This window comes from Coregonus lavaretus (assembly GCF_964263955.1).
Source record: "Coregonus lavaretus genome assembly, chromosome: 10".
In the NCBI taxonomy this organism is placed as follows: Eukaryota; Metazoa; Chordata; class Actinopteri; order Salmoniformes; family Salmonidae; genus Coregonus; species Coregonus lavaretus.
In genome coordinates, this window is record NC_139997.1 from 39,366,709 (window position 1) to 39,387,426 (window position 20,718).

The window sequence follows — 20,718 nt, forward strand, 5'->3', positions numbered from 1 at the left end:
ACAAATGAGAACATCACTGTTAACTGATAATTAGATAATTCATGCATTAGGAAGGAAGTAACATTATTAACATTTATCACACCTGAGTGATCATCACAGTTAATGTGTTAATTATAACTAGACTACACGTAGCTCCACAACATACTTTTTGAAGCTCTGGCAGAAGACACCTTACAGATCTACAAGCTACAGAGATTCACGTTCAGTTTTCCTACAGTTGTTTGTGAGTTTGTTAGTTAAATTGCAGGGGCTAATATTGCAGTCTCCATCAGATCATGTTAACACAGTCTCAGAGCTTACACACTCTCTGAAGCAGCAATTCTATTTAAATTGGATTAACGGTATGCGTGTTCTTTTGAAAACAATAATAAATAAATAAAAAACGAGTTGATCAACATTACTGCAGGGTGGTTTGCAATATATTGGGTTTCTTAACAGGTTATTTATATGACACGATGAATATAGCTTATTCTCAGACTAGTCCCCTGTTTCAATGCCACCTTTTATTCTAGGACAGCGTTAAAATGCCCCCATGTGGACATACAGTGTAACTTCATCCTTATTAACAATTGGGCCATGGAGACACGAAGAGTTCACTCTCAAAAACACATGAGCAGTTTAAATTCAACCTCATTGCTCAGTGAAGATGATTATTGCTGTAGAATTTGTTAAAAGGGGAACCAAACACATTTTATGCCTACAAAAATGTGGGTCCCACATGCTATCACAGTCAGTGCCAAATACAACATACAGTATTGGTACTAGGTAGTGCCTAATACTCATGGTCCTTTTGTAATACTATATGCTACTGTTGGGTTCACAGCTTCCTTTACATTAGTTTAGTGATTTTAATATAATGTAGGAGGATTTTGTGAGACATATCAAATTATTACTTCCAAAAAATGTAAACTACTTTATAACTAAGGTTGGATTTTGTTTAATAACACTGAACTCATACATAAGAAAATACAACAGGAAAAGCGAAATACAACAATCACTTTTTGTTCAAATACCAACACAGCTTAAAAGGATAGATTCAATTAAAATCAGTAAAAAAAAGAGCTTAGGATATGTGCAAAGCAATAGGTTATGTAAGGTGCATACACATAGCTTCAAAAACAGCCATACGCAAAAATATGAAAAATTGTTATTTCACCACCATGCCAATTACACAAGACATGAGACAACAATCAAAACAAATCCGTACATACATATATAGCATTTTGAGTTCAAAAGTGCATCAAACACTTGCAAAAAGAGTAATACAAAATGTCTTAAAAATTAGAAACTACTCACTTCCACAAAAAATACTACAGTTATTGAATGTTGTGTTTGTATTTTGTGGGTGATTAATGCTGTTTGTTCATGATGGGCCGAATCCTAACTTGAGATCTGTGTCATAAATCTAATTATCAAATTATTTATCTTTCAAGTTAGGATTGGGCCTGGTGGAGGCTACATTAGTTCAATGACGTCTTCAGGCTCTGGCTTTCTTCTCTTTGCGTCCTGTTGCTTCTGATGACGCATCTGCCTTCCTTTTGTGCGCCTTAGAATACAAATGACATGAGAATCAAATCAATTACATGTCTACATGTAAATGTTACAATGTACGTAAACACTGAAATATTAATATTCTAACACATGAGTATTGATAAATGTTTCATGGTAACATGGTTCGGAATCCTCAAGATGGTTAGCCAATATGCCTTTTTCTTCCCACAAAATGTTTACCCCAAAAACAAAACCATTGGTTGTGTGTTTTTGGTTAAACCCATTTTGTACCTTAAAATCGTAAAATCTGTATACAATTGCTTTGAAATGGTAAAATCAATTACCATCTGGCTTTTTGTGGTCCTTTTCTTCTTTTCAGCACGTTCCTTTTCCTCAATCTCCATATTTTCTTTTTCGATGAGGGAGATGAGAGTGTTACAGCGTCGCTGAAGTTCCTGGGGGAAGAAAAGGAAGCTGTTTGTAGAGAAAACAAAACGATAGTACAATGGATGTCTGCTGTTCCTCTCTGTTAGCCAGTCTGTTTGAAGCAAACCATTTTTTATATTTATTCATTATTCTCCTCTTGTGTGGTTATTACAGCTTTTGTTCATAATATTGACATTTTAATAACCAAAACAGTTCATGTAACATACCACTTTGTCAAAAACACAAAGTAATGATAAATAACCCCAGAGAGGTAACCCAGCAAACATTGGACGTCCTGAGGACATTTGGCGATGTTCCCATTAGGTCCCTTAAGGGTTTTGGCGTGACGTTATCCCACTTACTTTTTTTTTTTTTTTTCCGAGAATGTTCTAAGAACGTTATGTGATGGTCCCAAGGGACCGTTCTCTGGGGGACCTTTTTATAGTTCCCGGTTTGACCTGGGGACATTTTTAGGATGTTCTTGGGACGTTGTGTCATGGTCCGCTTAAGGATCCCTGAACATTTGTGGGACGTTGTGTCCTGGCCCCTGCAGGTTTTTGTCACGTGATGGTCCCTGGTGTCCCAAACCATTTTAAGTAAAGCCATTAAATGGTATGGGGGTTTTAAGGTAAGTGGGACGCTGTTCAGCTAAAATAGTGTAAAAATCTTAAATCAACTACAATATGATTACATTTGACATGATCACTACTAACTTTTCAATATGACCACACCTGGGATTTGATCTCACAACCTCCGGATTTGGAGTATGCTGATCGCTCGCTCTGCTGCGCCGCAAAGTCTGTAGAATTTCAGAAGTCCCATACACATTCATTACCTATAACACATCTCTGCACTTAGCAAAACAGTGCCATCTGCACTGCTATTTCAGTTATCAGTTAACCTGACTATTCGCTCATTGATTTCATTTACTTATTTCAGCAATTTCAGTTTGGGTTTTCAGTATAGTTGTCTGATGTTGGTGGGGCATATTATTGTTTTAATGTTACTTCTGAATCACTATGATAAGTATAATAGTTTTCTTCAGTGTATTTTTAACAGAGCTGAGACTTACTTTGAAGTTAAAGTGTAGGAAAAGGCCTACAGGTAAAACCAGTCATTGATACAGACATGGTGGCGTAGCAGGAAGAGCGGAATGTCATGAACCAAGAGGTTGTGAGTTCAAATTCCACGTGAGGACATGTTAAATAATAATTACTGTATGAATAAACATACACAATGTAATCATGTATGTAAAATATGTACATTGAAAACACTATGTTAAAACCACTGTGTGGGTGTCCCTAGCACTGCTAAAAGACAAAGAGCTGTGACTGGATCAGTGGTTCACCAATCAGGGCCTTGATGGGCTTGGCAACAGTAACTGGGGTGCGTGTGCCCTGGGTATAACTTTTTTTGGGGGGAGAATGTTTATTTGCGACCATCAGGTGACGTCCCCGGGACAAACCGGGAACTACACAAAAACCTCCAGGTGACCATGACACAACGTCCCAAGAACGTTCAGAGGGCATTCGTGGGACCATGACCCAACAGCCCATGAAAGTCCTAAAAACCTCTTTGGGGACGTCACCGGGACAAACCAGGAACTAGACAAAACCTCCAGGGGACCATGACACAATGTCCTGATGACTTCAGGCGACCATTTCGTGATGTCCTGGGGACGTCCTAACGACTCATTATTGTTTGCAGGGAAGTGTCTATGTATGCAGGTGATGTATGAACCTGAACAATAGTCTTTCTTCCCATGAATTCCCATTCATCTCAACTTGTAAAAGAGGGACACATTGAAACAAATACAATTCTATATTCAGCCATACCTAATATAAATAATGTGAGAAGAAACCAAACAAGATTGTCTCTGAACTCACTGCAAAGTCTATAATAAAAGTAATAAAACCAGTTTTTATGATGGGAAGGAGTAGGACACCAAAGCTTCGTTTACACCTTGCGCTAACATGTACGTTTCATGATCTGATCAATATGATCCAATCACTATCTGATCAAGGTTTGTCGCCTCTTATCCGTCCACTGTAGCCGCATTGTGACCAGATTAGCTAGAGCCTCCTTGTATGCAAATAATTTGACATACTATTTTGAAATAATATGAATTTATGTTTTATTTATTTTTTACTGATGCCATAAGTCAATGGTGCTACTTGTCAAATGAGTTTAGAAGCTGGTATAATGATGATTTAAATGGTTTGACCAGCCAGATCTGTTTATACTTGATTGATATCCAGACACAATGCGTGCCTGACTACCTCCGGAGGTGGTCAGGAAGATCACAATTAGGGCTTTTGTGGTGACCGTATTACCGCCACACCGGCCAGTCATGAAGGCAGTCAAATTCCATGTGACCGTTTAGTCACGGTAATTAGGCTTCTACAAGCTCTGATGCTGTTGATGGTCATTAGTAGCCTATCAAACTTGCTAACTGCCTGGTACTCAGCACTCCATTATCCCTCTAATCACTGACATCAATGCAAATGTAATCAAAAATCTAATCAAACACTTCATGAGAGCCCATGAGCTCATGATGCGCAACATTTCTATAGGCTATGCAATTGCGTGAGAAAACAGAGTGATAGCCTCTACTAAAAAGAGGAGGATCCCATCAGCTTTCTATAGGCTAGGCCTACTATATTTATTTCTCAACTTTCCTAATATTAAGCACATTGCTTATCTTTACAACAGGAGTATAGCCTACCTGGCTGGCATGAAAATGAACCACGGGAAAAGGGTCCTCCATTCGCTATTTAAGTTTCACACATATTATTTATTATATGTAAAGACAAGATTAAATCAAGAATAGTCTGATGGGTGACAATATTAGCCTATAACTTGTGAATTATATATTATCACTTGTGAATGATGCCCAGCATAAGAAACAATGCCTTGTTTGTGTGACTTTTTCTAACCATAGTCGCACACCTCATGTAGCCTAGCCCATAGGCTAATATGTTTTGATAAGGTTTGTATCACAACTAAAGCGGCCAAATAACTTCTTAAAATTAAGCACATTAATCCACTTTACAAGAGGTGTAGAACCTAACTGGCATACATAAGTAGTGTGCGAGTTTCAAGTTTGGGGGAAGATAATTTTCACCTTAAAAATGCACTTTTATAATAAAAGCATTACATGCATAATTGCATTTGCGGTCACTTTTGATAATGGTGTTTTTCCGCTAACGGAACACTCGCGCTTATAGCCTACTGCCACGTGCACATTGCTGCGCTTATAATGTGAAGAAATAGCCTAATAGTTTATCAACATTTTAAGCTAAACGTTCTGATCTGTTGTGTCAGCCACATTGCGCCAAAACGTTTTTTGATGCTAGTGGTTATATTAATTTGGGATCTATCGCATCCCACAACTGTCCCAGACTATGTTTGGAATATTTATTTCTCGCACAGAATAGGTCGACTTTTGTACTATAGGGGATAGAAGATTGACATAGGCTAGTGCTTTTGCTGTTCGTTAGGCTTACTCATCTTGTTGGCTGATGAAAAGTAAATGTGGACAGTTCTTCCAATATCTTCAATATGCACCTTGGAATTGGATAAGGACGCGCGCCATTGCACCCCCGATGTGTCTGTCTTCACTTGTACCCTTTGAGAAAGACCCGATCACGTGATGGAGTGCCATGTGAGTGAGAGGTGCTTCGGAGCACGCAGCACTCCAGGCCAAGGGGCACAACGGCCACTGGCCGCAAAAGGCATTGATTTTTTTAGGGTGCATTACGTCCACACAAAGAGGATGCCGGCGTGAAATTCGAGGCATTATCAAGTGCTTGCCAAATTGTGAATGAGAGACTGATGAAGTGTGTAGAGCCTGCGCAAAAAACAAAGCAGAGCTCATGCCTTTCAAGCAACTTTTTTCAAATCATCATTAGTCGCATCATGCAGCCTTACAATGTATAAAAAATCTAAACATATAGCCCAACGTTTGTAGAACAACTAAAGTTACATTAATAACTCTAAATTAAGCATATAGGAGTACCTATTTCTTTGTTAACCGCTCAACACAGAATAGCCGCATGTGCGCACTCCCTCAAATCGTTTGGAGAAAATATCCTTTCTATTTTATTCAGCTTTGTTCAATTGTATTCTTCATACTATAAAATAATATAAAATAATGCCACTGAATTCTAAGCAAATTTTGTCTGCTAAATGAACTAGTAGCCCACAGCCATTTGGCATAGCCAGATCAGGACCTAACATAAGGACAACAGAGTATGCTATTCTGTTCTTCTGAAATAGACTACATTTTCTTCAAATCATGCTTCTTTAGACCTGTCTAAAATAAATAATGGATTTATTGTGAAGGTGTAGGCTATATTACATTTATTTTGTATTAGACTTGTTAAATTTGTCATTTAGCAGACGCTCTTATCCAGAGCGACTTACATGTTATTTTTTTGTTGTTTGTTTTTTCATACTGGCCCCCCGTGGGAATCAAACCCACAACCCATGCTCTACCAACTGAGCTACATCCCTGCCGGCCATTCCCTACCCCACCCTGGGCCAATTGTGCGCCGCCCCATGGGTCTCCCGGTCACGGCCGGCTACGACAGAGCCTGGATTCGAACCAGGATCTCTAGTGGCACAGCTAGCACTGCAATGCACTCAGGAGACTATAGGCTTATAGGCTATGTGTGGAAGCCAGGAGATGCTAAATGTGTTTATGTTAATTAACGGTCAATTACCGTGAGACCGACAGTTATTTGATTGACAATCACCAGCTGACAAAATTTTGTGACCGCCACAGCCCTAATCTTAATGTGCCTTTTAATCGTCTACACCTGTCTAAAAAATGTGGCACAATCAGAATGTGGACAAGAACAGGACAAAGGGTGCATGTTAGCACCATGTATAAACAGGGCTTAAGACACTGTAACTGGGTTCATTAACTATCCCAATGGCAGCCCAGGTGTCATATCAAATACTTTAAGTGTCCCAATGTTTGCTCACCCAAGCGTTCCAACAGCTGTAACATAGATAGTCAAACTGTTTAGGACATACTGTACCATGGCAGTTCGGGACTTGATGAACCAGTCGAATCTGAACTGGGGGGCGTTCCGGACACACTGTCGCAGTTCCTCATAAACATTCTCCTTGTCAAAGCCCATCTTGTGGAGCATACAGATCAGGAACCTGTCCTCCTCCTCCGTGTAGTTCTTCCCTTTGTTGGTGCCATACTGAATCCTCAACTGGTGGAATGGGGCCTTGTATCTCGCAATCTGAAACGATCAAAACAACATTTCCATTTAAATTTGAAAAAAAAAAAAAGTAATCTTGGAGCATTCTCAAATAAAGGTTGCTAGTAGCAAATTCAAATATGTAATTTCCAGAGTATCTACCATGGAAAATACAGTGCCCTCCATAATTATTGGGACAGTGAAGCATTTTTACTTATTTTGGCTCTATAGGGTTGGATTTGAAATCAAACAATGACTATGAGGTTAAAGTGCAGACTGTCAGCTTTAATTTGAGGGTATTTCCATCCATATCGGGTAAAACGTTTAGAAATTACAGCACTGTTTGTACATAGTCCCCCCATTTTAGGGGAGTAAAAGTATTGGGACAAATTCACTTACATGTGTATTAAAGTAGTAAAAAGTTCAGTATTTGTTCCCATATTCATAGCACGCAATGACTACTTCAACCTTGTGTTTCTACACATTTTGGATGCATTTGCTGTTTGTTTTGGTTGTGTTTCAGATGATTTTGTGCCCAATAGAAATGAATGAAGTACAGTAGTTCACCTTAGCATCCAGCGCCTTCTTAATGCTGATCCTCCTTTGGATACGGGCCTCGCCACGCTCGATCTGGGCCATGATTTTTTCAATATCCTGGAGTTCATTGCACCGCTCCCAGAAAATGGCTTGAAAATAAATCAAGAACATGTTTGAAAGAGCTAGTGTGGAGCATAGAAAAAGATATAAGCCGTAATAACCATGGTTATTTGAAACAGATACAAGAATGGGTCTATAGGAAACACAATTATAATGGAATAATTATGATGAGGACCGGTATCTTACCAGAATATTCAATGACTTCCTCTGGGTTTTTCCCCTCGACTTCCCGAGCGATGTTGTCGATGTCATCACGGCCATATTTCTCATTGGCTTTAATGAACTGATTGAAATCTCGCTTGTTCCAACTTGTGAACCCCTGCGAAACAATATTCACCACAAACACAGCACTTGTTAGATACAAGCTTTAGAATGTCCAATAATGTGGCACTTTTTGTGACAAACAAATAGGGATCTTACTAAAATAATGAACGCAGGAATCTAGAAAGTTGTGTCTCGCCTAGCGCCCTGCAGTACCTGTGTGAGTAGTTTCTCCTTCTCCTCAGTCTCCCCAGGACTGAGGGGCCCCGCCTCGTCAATCTTCCTCTGCTCCTCCTTCTGCACCTGGGCAGAGTTGGGAATGTCAGGGCTCCTGGGGACCTGCAGCAGCACAGGAGAGAGAACAGACACAGCTCCTATTAGAGACAGCTCCGATGAGACATAACACTGAACAGCTCCGTCTCTCGCTACGAGGCTAGGCGAGAGACCGCTAAGGCTGGGTGAAGCGATAGACAGGCCTGTTGGGGAAGCAGACTAACTGAGCAGATGTACCCTGGGATCAGGTGGCATAGGGGGAATGTATGTGTGTGTGTTCTGTGGTTCTGGCACCATAGAGGAGCACAAGCTCCAATCTGTCTCAGTTCAGCAGTCTGCCTTGGCAGCGAGTGCCTCGGCACAGCTAAGCACTTGGGATGCTGCTCACAAATGTCAGAGTTGAGACACACTTCTATGGACTCTATCCACCACTCCCATGAGTAACATGTTGGTTCTGTGAAAGCCCAAGCCAATAGATTTCAAAATGTTGTTTTTAAATATTCAACTTTGTAAATTGTTTCAGTAAAATAGAACCAGCAAGATGTGACATTCCAGTCACAATACCATGTGCAGGAAACCAAAATACATTACTATAAATGGCCATGTTAAAAGCTACTGTACATAAGTCAACATGGGCACACTTTCTTTATCCATCAGACAATGAACTTAACTACAGCTCTCTTACCTTGTAGCCTATAGTCTTCCTGTAGTAAAGGATCTCCATCTCCAGCAGCTCAAACAGGCGAGGGGGAAAGAACTGGAAGTCCTGGATGTTGGGCTGTTTGGGGGGACGTGGGGCCTGAAATACATTCATCATTATCAATCATGTTCTGGTGAGCAAGATTAACATGTGCACCACTTCCATGGACATCAATTCTGTCTTCCTGACTTGACTGGCCATCATAATTTGGAAGAAGGGGGAAATAAGACAAATGATTGGCTACAGACTAGCAACTCACCCATGAACATGGGGGCAGCCCCTGAAGTTTCTGTGTGCTTAATCTGTGAGTGGGCGTTACCTTGGGGGCTCGAGGTTCACTGACACGCAGGGCTTCTCTGAAGTAGGCATCCACCGCATAGTTGGCTTTCCTCTCTCTTTTAGGAGGCTCGATCCATTCCATCATACTCAGCTACAAAACAAGGCCACGCCTCATTTCATGGTTACTGTGGTTTCATAAAGTTTATGTCATAAGCATCTATGAATAGCATACTCTGCACGTCATCCCTACCTCTATCACACAGTATTCACAAAGTTCAATAATTGAGATGAAAATCAACCTGAGGCACAAGGGAACTAGCTAATCAAAGCACTGTATTATCTCAAGCTTCTCTTTGATGCTATTAACAGGTCATGAGTCATGACAAAGCATGTAGTAATTTGATACCTTTTGCTTCTCTCTGTAGTCCTCCCCTTCAAAGTTGTAGAGGCTGGTCTCTGCTCCTCCGGTGTCCACAGAGAAGTTCCTGAGCGAGCTCTCTCCCAGAGACTCCATGCGCTCGTTCATCTCAGCCGTCTAGGACAGGTCAAAAGGGCAGGTCAGCACAGCACAGAGCCAGTCTGTCAACCAAACACTATGTGCTGATCCCTCACCCACCTTCTTTGCCCCCCTCTCTAAGATAGTGTTGATGTCTTCGTCCGTGAGCTCATTGTCTTTGGAGGCGAAGACGTGAGTGGCCCCATGCCTGATCATCTGCAGCATCTCATCTTTCCCTAGTTTGTTGGACTGCTCCATCAGCCTCCCTGGAAAGTTGAAAGATGTGAGAAGTAGTTGGGGTGTGGGACTGAATGTACCCTGCAGCAGCCTCTTCCATTCATGTCTCAGGGTCTAGATCCTTCTGTAAACTGATACTAGTATCTGTATCACAGCAGGCTGCTGAGGGGAGGACGGTTCATAATAATGGCTGGAATGGAATCAAACACATGGAATCAAACACATGGAAACCATGGAAACCATGTGTTTGATGTATTTGATACCATTTCACTCATTCCGCTTCAGCCATTACCACAAGCCTGTCCTCTCCAGTTAAGATGCCACCAACCTTGTGTGATCTGTATACATACATGCATGTGGTTTCATTTTGTCCCAAGCCTAACCAAGGTCTGTCTGTCTTACCTGTCCCAAAGACCATTGCTTAACAACACTTTAGTGATAGGGGCCACAGAACAAATTCAAGTCAGATTTTCTGTTTGCTACGAGTCCAAATAACAAAGATATGGCCACATTTAAGGGATTTGAAGGCTATGTAATGACAAACCATGAAGTTGGAATCAAAACCATGCTGAATACCTTGTTGTATAACTATGGAGTCTAGCCTCAACTTCATCTCAGCTCTCTCGACAATCCTCTCTTCGACTGTATTATCAGTGATGAGGCGGAACACTCGCACAGGTTTCTTCTGACCAATTCTATGAGCCCTGTCCTAGAGAGGCAAAAACAAACACACCGATTGGCTCAGTTGATGAGGTATCTATTTCTTTGAAACAAGAAATACACTTTTTATAAGTACAAGACAAGATACAAGCCAGTGTTATAAATTAACATTACAAGTATTTTTGTATGCATGACAGAATTTCACACTAAATGACCAATAATTACTTTTCCAAAGTCTTAATATATAGAAGTAAGTTTCCAAGGAATCCACACATGAAATGTTTCTCACCATTGCTTGCAGGTCCACTTGAGGGTTCCAGTCAGAGTCATACAGGATGACAACATCTGCAGTTGCCAGGTTAATGCCCAGACCTCCAGCTCTGGTGCTCAACATGAAAATGAACTTGCTGCTGTTTTCAGCATTGTAAGCCTCTATGGCTTCCTAGAAACATGGCCATAAAGCAGGGGTGTCAAACTCATTCCATGGTGGGCCTAGTGTCTGCAGGTTTTGTTTTTTTCCTTTCAAAAGTCCTAGACAACCAGGTGAGGGGAGTTCCTTACTAATTAGTGACCTTATTTCATCAATCAAGAACAAGGGAGGAGCGAATAACTGCAGATACTCTGCCCTCCGTGGAACGAGTTTGACACCTGTGCCATAAAGCATTAGTTAGATAATGTCTAAAATATCAGTAGTTTTTATGTAGTTGAAGTAAAGACACTTTACACATTAGAGCAAACATTTTTACATTTTACAAGCAGGGTCAGTACGAGCACAGTAGACAAAGTAGTGGCTTAAACTAAAGACCATGGTTGGTTTGATTGAACTGTGATTGAACTGTTCCACTATAGCTCCTTATGGTTTCCATGGGAGCCTGTGTTGTGGTCAAAGAGACCTCATCAGCTGAAGTCATGCCCTGTACCTGTCTGGCTTCGTGTGGAGTGTTTCCATCTAGACGGCAGTACTCATAACCTCTCCACATGCAGTAGTCCTCAAGGATGTCAAGGACCCTGGTCATCTGGCTGAAGATGAGGACTCTAGACCCTAGCAACCAATGAGACAAAATACAGTCATTCCATTAAAGAGCAGAACAGCCTACATACACTATCAGGTCACATAGCTCAAATGCAATCTCCAAAGAGAGACAATTATTCATAGGGTTTCTTGCATGGGAGGAAGGTTTGATTAATGTAATTCTAAATGAGCATGGCTGATTTGAGAGTCAAATGAACTTTTCTCATCAAGAAAGCTTCACAAGAAAATTATAAATTCTACATGTGAATCCTGTTATCCTTCAACAGTAAGCAACCGTTTGAGCCTGCATCCTCTGAGGTTGTCCTTGCCTTTTAAAGGACCATTATGTACTTCCATCTATCAAGAGTTTGTATAGACAACCTATTGCATAGTCTATTACAACTGCACATGTACAGTAACAACCACAGATCGAAGCTCTTTGAGATAAACACATCAAATATACATGTAGAATGTATTTTTTTATTTTTTTTCACCCCTTATTTTTTGATGGGATAAACTACAGTAAAATCATTGAATGATGGGTGTAGCACCTTGCTCCTGGACTTTGGGCAGCAGTTTGTCCAGGGCCACCATCTTGCCACTGTTGGTGACCAGGTGAGTGTCGGTGGTGTAGGGGGGCCCGGGCTCGGCCCCATCAAACAGGTATGGGTGGTTGCAGCACTTCCGCAGCTGCATCAAGATATTCAACAGACGCATCTTGTCCGTTTTTCCAGAAGAATTGAGGATGTCAATGTCTTTCATCAGAATCCGTGTGTACCTAACAAAAATAGAACAATGAAACATTGTTTCATTTTAAATGATTTTGTTAAGAATTTCATTGGTAGAAATGTTGAACCAACACAAGCTATGGGCAACACTAGGAAGGACAAAGTATTTTAACCAAAAACATACCACTCTCGCTGCATCTTACTCAGTCCAAGGTAAATCTTCACCTCTTTTTTGGGAGGCAGGTTTTTCTCCACTTCAGCTTTTATCCGACGCAGAAGGAAAGGCCTCAGCACCTGAACAAACAGCACGTTACACAAGAAGGAAAGGCCTCAGCACCTGAACAAACAGCACATTACACAAGAAGGAAAGGCCTCAGCACCTGAAGAAACTAGAGCCTGGCAGATATGTTTAATTGGGTCCGATACCGATTCCGATTTTTTTTGGGGAAAAACTTACCGATACCGATATATCTGCCGATATACTGTTTTACAGCGGGGAAATTTTCCCACACTGATTTCTCATAAATTGCCATCCAAAAGACCAATTGTCCAATAAATATGCTTCAAATGTTGATTTCTTACATAGTGACAATAATGACATCATGAGAATGGCCACAAGTGTTCAGATAAGCATGTGATTCCCTTTTTTCATCCTATTTATTGAATATTGGTTATCTGTTGAATTATCAGCAGATAGTGATATTTACATTTACATTTAAGTAATTTAGCAGATGCTCTTATCCAGAGCGACTTACAGTTAGTGAGTGCATACATTATTGTTTTATTTTTCATACTGGCCCCCCATGGGAATCGAACCCACAACCCTGGCGTTGCAAACGCCATGCTCTTCCAACTGAGCTACATCCCTGCCGGCCATTCCCTCCCCTACCCTGGTCGACGCTGGGCCAATTGTGCGCCGCCCCATGGGTCGCGTTTAAAAGGCCAATATCGGATGATAATATCAGTGAACTGATATATCAGTCGGGCTCTAGAACAAACAGCACATTACCAAGGCAAATGCTTTTCTAACTAAATATATTTTTTTTTTATCCATGTATTAACTCAACAGAATAATAGATAAGGGGAATTCTGCAGTGAACTCTCTGAGCGTAATGGAAATGTGAAACACAGCTTACCGCATGCAGACGCTCCACCAGCTTCTGGTCCCCCAGACAGTTGTTGGTGTCAAACCAAGAATCAAAGTCCTGAGAATATAAGAACATGTTCCTTTTGTTTTCAACGAGTAAAGATTTTCCATGAAAGTGCAAAAGTTTATTTTGCAGAAAAAAAAGAGAGTAAAGATGATTCTGCTTTGGCTTCATTTGCAGAGGGGAATGTGTTAGAGAAAGGACAGGATACAAATGATAAGCTACAGCCTGTGGGTTCGAGGGATCCCAGACAAACTGGGAGGAACTGACAACAGAACAGAGTAGTGCCTGAGGGGGAGGCCTGTGCTCGGGGCTACCTTTCCCTCTCTGACACATCATGGAAAGACAAGAAGCAAGTCAGGTGGGGCTGAGGACTTCAGTGATTGACTGATGTTCATTGAAACTAGGTGGTGTAAAATGGAACAACAAAAAACATTAAGTTACTGCTGTAGGGGCTTTTGATACAAAACAACAAAATAATGCAGTTCATTTTGCCTGGAGCGATATGATTTTATTTTCTTCCTCGATTTAGTATTCCAGTCACATTCATCTAAAGGAGAGGAATATCACTACTAGAGAAATAAATGGAGAGAACAGACAGAGGCAGCACTCACGTTGGCAGAGTTGAAGACATCAGGTAGCAGGAAGTTGAGGAGTGACCACAGCTCATGGAGGTTGTTCTGCAGAGGCGTCCCAGTCAGGAGGAGACGGTTGGTGGTTTTGAACTCACGGACAATCTCTGAGAGCTGACAACACCGGACATATGTTAAGATTACATAAATATCATAAAAAATACATTTTTACTGAAAAGTAGAAAGAAAAACTTGGTTCAACCCTCAATTATTTTCATTCGTGTTCATACCTTGGACTTCTCATTTTTGATCCTGTGAGCTTCGTCGATGACAAGGTATCTCCAGTTGAACTTCTTGAAGACCGATTTCTCTCTGATGACCATCTCATAGGATGTGACACAAACATCCCATTCCCCTGGCATCATGACATCACGGATGAACGCCGCCTGGCCAATAAGGAGAACATTTGTCAAAGGAATCATCTGTGGTCTTGGTTACCTACCCACCTGATAATGCTTTATAAGAGGGCACATTTTCAATCAGTGTCAATCAAGAGAAAAAACAGGACATACTCTTGCATCCCTGTCCCCGATGAGACAGACTGCCTTAAGGGTTGGTACCCAGCGTTTGAACTCATTCATCCAGTTGTGTAGCGTTGATTTGGGAACCAGAACCATGTGGGGGCCTGGAATGTTCCTGTAGTGCTTCAGGTATCCCAGCAACGCAATGGTTTGGAGGGTCTTCCCCAAGCCCTGTTGTCAATACACAATTATAAACTGGGTGGTTCGAGCCCTGAATGCTGATTGGCTGACAGCAGTGGTATATCAAACCGTATACCACGGGTATGACAAAACAGTTATTTTTACTATTCTAATTACGTTGGTAACCAGTTTATAATAGCAATAAGGCACCTTTGGGTTTGTGATATATGGCCAATATACCACGGCTAAGGGCTATATCCAGGCACTTCACGTTGCGTCTCATATTAGTTGTGGTATATTGGCCATATACCACACCTCCTCGGGCCTTATTGCTTAAATAAACAACCTGTCATACACAGCTTGACTCACAACCAGTGGCACTTACCAGAGACTTAAATTTGGATATAGATATAATATACATATTTATCTCAATATAAGGCTCTGGCACTTAATGTAGGCAAGTAAACATAAACTATTGTTAATTGCATGTTTATGGTACAGTCGTTACCATTTCATCAGCCAGGATTCCATTAATGCCATTTTCATAAAGGGAGATCATCCAGTTGAGACCTCTGACTTGGTAATCTCTCAGCTCTCCATTTTTCACATCTGGAAAATCAAATAGGTTATGTCAGTAGCCCTTTCCTGTAGTCAATGACCAAAAGCACCCCTCTAAAACTACAATGAAGATCCGGTGTTTCTATGTCAAACTGTTTTGTTATATTTCAGTCTTCTGTGATGTATATAAAGTGTAATATTGGGATACATTTCAACTCTATATCTGACATGGTTCAGGTGTCTTATATTTTTTAAGCTCATAACCATCCATGTGTGTGAGGTACAGTGAGGGAAAAAAGTATTTGATCCCCTGCTGATTTTGTACGTTTGCCCACTGACAAAGAAATGATCAGTCTATAATTGTAATGGTAGGTTTATTTGAACAGTGACAGACAGAATAACAACAACAAAAGTCCAGAAAAACGCATGTCAAAAATGTTATAAATTGATTTGCATTTTAATGAGGGAAATAAGTATTTGACCCCCTCTCAATCAGAAAGATTTCTGGCTCCCAGGTGTCTTTTATACAGGTAACAAGCTGAGATTAGGAGCACACTCTTAAAGGGAGTGCTCCTAATCTCAGCTTGTTACCTGTATAAAAGACACCTGTCCACAGAAGCAATCAATCAATCAGATTCCAAACTCTCCACCATGGCCAAGACCAAAGAGCTCTCCAAGGATGTCAGGGACAAGATTGTAGACCTACACAAGGCTGGAATGGGCTACAAGACCATCGCCAAGCAGCTTGGTGAGAAGGTGACAACAGTTGGTGCGATTATTCGCAAATGGAAGAAACACAAAATAACTGTCAATCTCCCTCGGCCTGGGGCTCCATGCAAGATCTCACCTCGTGGAGTTGCAATGATCATGAGAACGGTGAGGAATCAGCCCAGAACTACACGGGAGGATCTTGTCAATGATCTCAAGGCAGCTGGGACCATAGTCACCAAGAAAACAATTGGTAACACACTACGCTGTGAAGGACTGAAATCCTGCAGCGCCCGCAAGGTCCCCCTGCTCAAGAAAGCACATATACATGCCCGTCTGAAGTTGGCCAATGAACATCTGAATGATTCAGAGGAGAACTGGGTGAAAGTGTTGTGGTCAGATGAGACCAAAATGGAGCTCTTTGGCATCAACTCAACTCGCCGTGTTTGGAGGAGGAGGAATGCTGCCTATGACCCCCAAGAACACCATCCCCACCATCAAACATGGAGGTGGAAACATTATGCTTTGGGGGTGTTTTTCTGCTAAGGGGACAGGACAACTTCACCGCATCAAAGGGACGATGGACGGGGCCATGTACCGTCAAATCTTGGGTGAGAACCCCCTTCCCTCAGCCAGGGCATTGAAAATGGGTCGTGGATGGGTATTCCAGTATGACAATGACCCAAAACACACGGCCAAGGCAACAAAGGAGTGGCTCAAGAAGAAGCACATTAAGGTCCTGGAGTGGCCTAGCCAGTCTCCAGACCTTAATCCCATAGAAAATCTGTGGAGGGAGCTGAAGGTTCGAGTTGCCAAACGTCAGCCTCGAAACCTTAATGACTTGGAGAAGATCTGCAAAGAGGAGTGGGACAAAATCCCTCCTGAGATGTATGCAAACCTGGTGGCCAACTACAAGAAACGTCTGACCTCTGTGATTGCCAACAAGGGTTTTGCAAACCAAGTACTAAGTAATGTTTTGCAGAGGGGTCAAATACTTATTTCCCTCATTAAAATGCAAATAAATGTATAAAATTTTTTAACATGCGTTATTCTGGATTTTTGTTGTTGTTATTCTGTCTCTCACTGTTCAAATAAACCTACCATTAAAATTATAGACTGATCATTTCTTTGTCAGTGGGCAAACGTACAAAATCAGCAGGGGATCAAATACTTTTTTCCCTCACTGTATATATTTTTGTTTCAAAGTAGATTTGTTTAAGACTACCAAGAATCACTCTGTGTGACCCTGATTTAGCCCACTGTGGTAAAAGGTTAATGAAAAAAAACTAAATGATACTCGTATCCATCGTCAGCTGTTCTCAAATGGGAGCTAATTAGGATTAAAGGTATACACCTGATCGAATACAACACCTTCTACCGTTCATTTACACGGAGCGCTGAGCATTAAAAAGAGCATTTAAAAGCTATATGAAAACATCATACAGGATGGGGACTCTTCAAAGCGAACCAAGACGTTAGCTGCCTTCCGGCTCTCAGATAACAACTCCTCATCTTCTTCTTGTTCCGTGCGTCGGTGGCGGTTACTGTAAAAACACAGGTGGCAGACAAATAGTTTGTAAAAAGAATGATATCTTCAATAGTAAATATTGATACAATGGTAAACAGATTGTATTGTTTATTATTCATGCACCAATCTGCTAAATGACTTAAATGTAAATGTAAAATGGTTTATTGACCAATATAACTTGTTTATTTAAAATAACATAGACCTGTCGTTTCGAAAATATAAAAATAAAGTCAGGACCCTTAAAACAAGTCAGCAGTCACATACTCTCCAACAGAGAGGAGATTTTGTTTCTCGTCCTGTTTAACGCGAGGTCGTCCAGGTTTCACTTTCAGGGGTGAAGTAGGAGTCTTCTGAGACGCAGGCTGGATGAAGTGGGCAAAGAGTTCTGTTTGCTTGAGCAGAAACTCAAACCGGTTCGCTCTATCTGTTTTCTATGATAAAAAGACAGGGGAAAAATACTAAGTTAAACCAACAGGTTATGTTTTACTAGTAAGGATATGAGATCAATGTTATGCTAAACTGTTATTTTGCCATTCACTTTCCCTATACACTGCAGTCTCACTACACACTGCAATTCCCCACATTTACCACAGTGGGGAGCCCATTGCAAAAGTTGGAGAAAAATAAATATATAAAATATCTGGCACAGAATTCAACCAACGATGTGACTAGTCTGTGTGAGGTGATAATCCCTATTGTCATATTTTTCTTGCAAATGCATCTTAAAATCTCAAATGAATCCTATTTATATATCTATAGAGAGTGTTTGTGAGAAAGCAATTCGTCTCACCCTTTTCTCCTCATACTCTGGATCCAACTCTCCCTCAGCCTTGGGCACAGCCTTCAGAGGTGGCTTCAGCTGAAACACAGTAGACCACTTTATGACATTCTCAACGTACTGTACATATTTATTTGGCATTTGATTCGGTAACATTTAATCAATGTAATGTGCAATTTAAAACAATTTCATTTGGCTATTTCAGTGATCCTATTACGGGAATTTGTTGTGTATTGTATATAATTTCCTCTGAATTAATGCAACATTATTCTACATATTTAATCAATATAGATTATGGTTTTGGTTGCAAGTTGGCTTCATGTGACGCTTGTGCAATCAATTTAATAATCAATTTTGTGCAAGTTCACATATTGAGTGCTCAAAATGTATTACAAAATGTGCAAAAAGTTATGCCTTCTGAAGTTCAAGCATTTAGCTTCATCTCTAATGTTAGCCTGCTCTTCATAAAACATATTACATAGCTACTGTAGCTAGCTATAGCCAACTTGACGATCCCCAAAGCAAAACAGCCAGTGTTGAAAGAGACAGCTGATTTGTTGGAGGCTGCGTCTGTTGCGCTGCCTGGGCTACAGCTACTGTACAGTCAGTGGCTCAGTCTGGGACTCCGAAGCTTGTCATGCTGGCTACAAATTGGCAGCATTTAGAAGTCTACGGGAATATTGGCTAAATGTCTATGAATTGCACGACGAAAACCATTGTTATGTTTGCTGGCCAGGCTAGCGTCTGACCTGGTAGCTAGCTAACATCTGTAAGAGAGCTATGCAGATGTGCAAGCCTCCTTCCCGCCATGCCCCCCCCCCCCCCAATTGAACAAAACTGCAAACTTCTAGCTTCCTAACAGTACAGTGTATCTCATATTTCTGAAAAGAAGATGTCTGCTTTTAAATGCTCACCTCTTCTTCTTCGGGTACAGGCTCTCTGGAAGTGGAAGGAATCTCTTCATCTGACATTCTGTGGACGCGGTTTTTATCATGAGTTATTTTAGACCAGACTGTGTAAGTTATACATGGCAAACAGGCTTGCTACGTTATTAGATAGACTGTACATTGTGAGCATACGCCCCCTTCATAATATCTCGCGAGTATATAGCAATGAAATACCGCGATAACACCATTTATGCCACTAGAACGTTCGAAATAATATGGGTAGGCCTATTTTATTTAAGCAATAAGGCATGAGGGGGTATATGGCCAATATATCACGGCTAAGGGCTGTTCTTATGCAGACGCAACCCAGAGTGCCTTGATACAGCCCTTAGCCATGGTATATTGGCCATATACCACACCCCCTCTGGCCTTATTGCTTAAATAACACAATATATATTTGCATGGTAGAATTCAATGGTTATAGTTCAGTATTACATGTTATATGTTTGAGCTGCCATTTAAAGCAAAAGTTGAATTGAAAACATTATTGGCACTGTTGAATTGAATTTTCATAAGACTGATGGTTTGGTTAGCTAAACTGGCGAGTCTGTTTGTTTGGTTACCAAGGCAACTACTGTCGATGTCTAGTTAACTTTCAAGCTACTTCAGTGGATGTTGAACACATTTCTAGAGGCAAATGTGTTACATTATAGCCATTGTATAAAAGGGATAATCAAATCGTGTCTCTCTCTATGCATTCTCTGGAAAATAATGCAACTAGCTGGTTGTGGTACACACCTTCCACATCGTTCGACATTATTTTCCATAGAACGCATAGCCTCTTGTTGATTATCCCTTACATACAGAAAATGTGTATTATTACACATCATATTATAATAATACATTTTGTTTTTGTCTTTAATATATTTATATCTTCAAAGAGTGGGCATCAACGAAAACAATGGAGCAAATGCCTCCCATGACATTGTCACATGCATAGCACTTTATTTATATGACATAGGCCTATCTAGTTCTCAGGGAATAACAATCCATGAGAACAACATTACTTTTTTAACATCATTTTAAACTATACATCTTTTTTTTATATAACATAAGCTATCCTATGGTAACAAAAACATAAACAATGAAGTAAAAGGACCTGCTTTTCTTTCTTGGGTTGTTATTGTGTATTTCATTTGTTGAAATGAGGTCTGCTGGATATCTACCACAAGATGGCGATCAGGGACAAGCATTTATAACCGTCTCGTTCACCAGCCTTGTGTTCTGAAGTAGGCAAGCTAGACCATTTAATTGATATATTTTCAAAACAATCTTCTTGAGCCCTAAATCACGTGGCCTTAGACCAACAGAGCCTTTTATTTATTTTTTTCTAAATTATAGC

General features: G+C 40.7%; 1 protein-coding gene across 1 annotated transcript; it reads right to left on the bottom strand.

Moving 5' to 3' along the window:
* Nucleotides 1-922: 922 nt before the first annotated feature.
* Nucleotides 923-19,506, bottom strand: LOC311136113 (SWI/SNF-related matrix-associated actin-dependent regulator of chromatin subfamily A member 5). The gene is made up of 24 exons (XM_084170195.1): nt 19,344-19,506; nt 18,442-18,510; nt 17,916-18,082; nt 17,567-17,667; nt 15,366-15,466; nt 14,729-14,908; nt 14,447-14,602; nt 14,199-14,330; nt 13,573-13,641; nt 12,621-12,730; nt 12,260-12,486; nt 11,617-11,738; nt 10,986-11,138; nt 10,613-10,745; nt 9,920-10,065; nt 9,710-9,838; nt 9,344-9,454; nt 9,010-9,123; nt 8,268-8,390; nt 7,977-8,109; nt 7,701-7,819; nt 6,963-7,175; nt 1,836-1,946; nt 923-1,546 (listed from the first exon to the last, which is right to left on the bottom strand). The coding sequence occupies exons 1-24, from the start codon at nt 19,398-19,400 to the stop codon at nt 1,478-1,480; spliced, it is 3,045 nt and encodes a 1,014-aa protein (XP_084026321.1). The 5' UTR covers nt 19,401-19,506; the 3' UTR covers nt 923-1,477.
* Nucleotides 19,507-20,718: the final 1,212 nt, after the last annotated feature.

Bases quoted from the DNA above. Each gene is read 5' to 3' on its own strand.
- LOC311136113 (XM_084170195.1), bottom strand. From the start codon at position 19,400: ATGTCAGATGAAGAGATTCCTTCCACTTCCAGAGAGCCTGTACCCGAA. The intron at 10,746-10,985 runs GTGAGAAACATT...TTGCCTCTCTAG, and splicing joins AAGTGGACCTGCAAGCAATG to GACAGGGCTCATAGAATTGG. The intron at 8,391-9,009 runs GTAAGAGAGCTG...GTGCTGCTGCAG, and splicing joins GGAAGACTATAGGCTACAAG to GTCCCCAGGAGCCCTGACAT.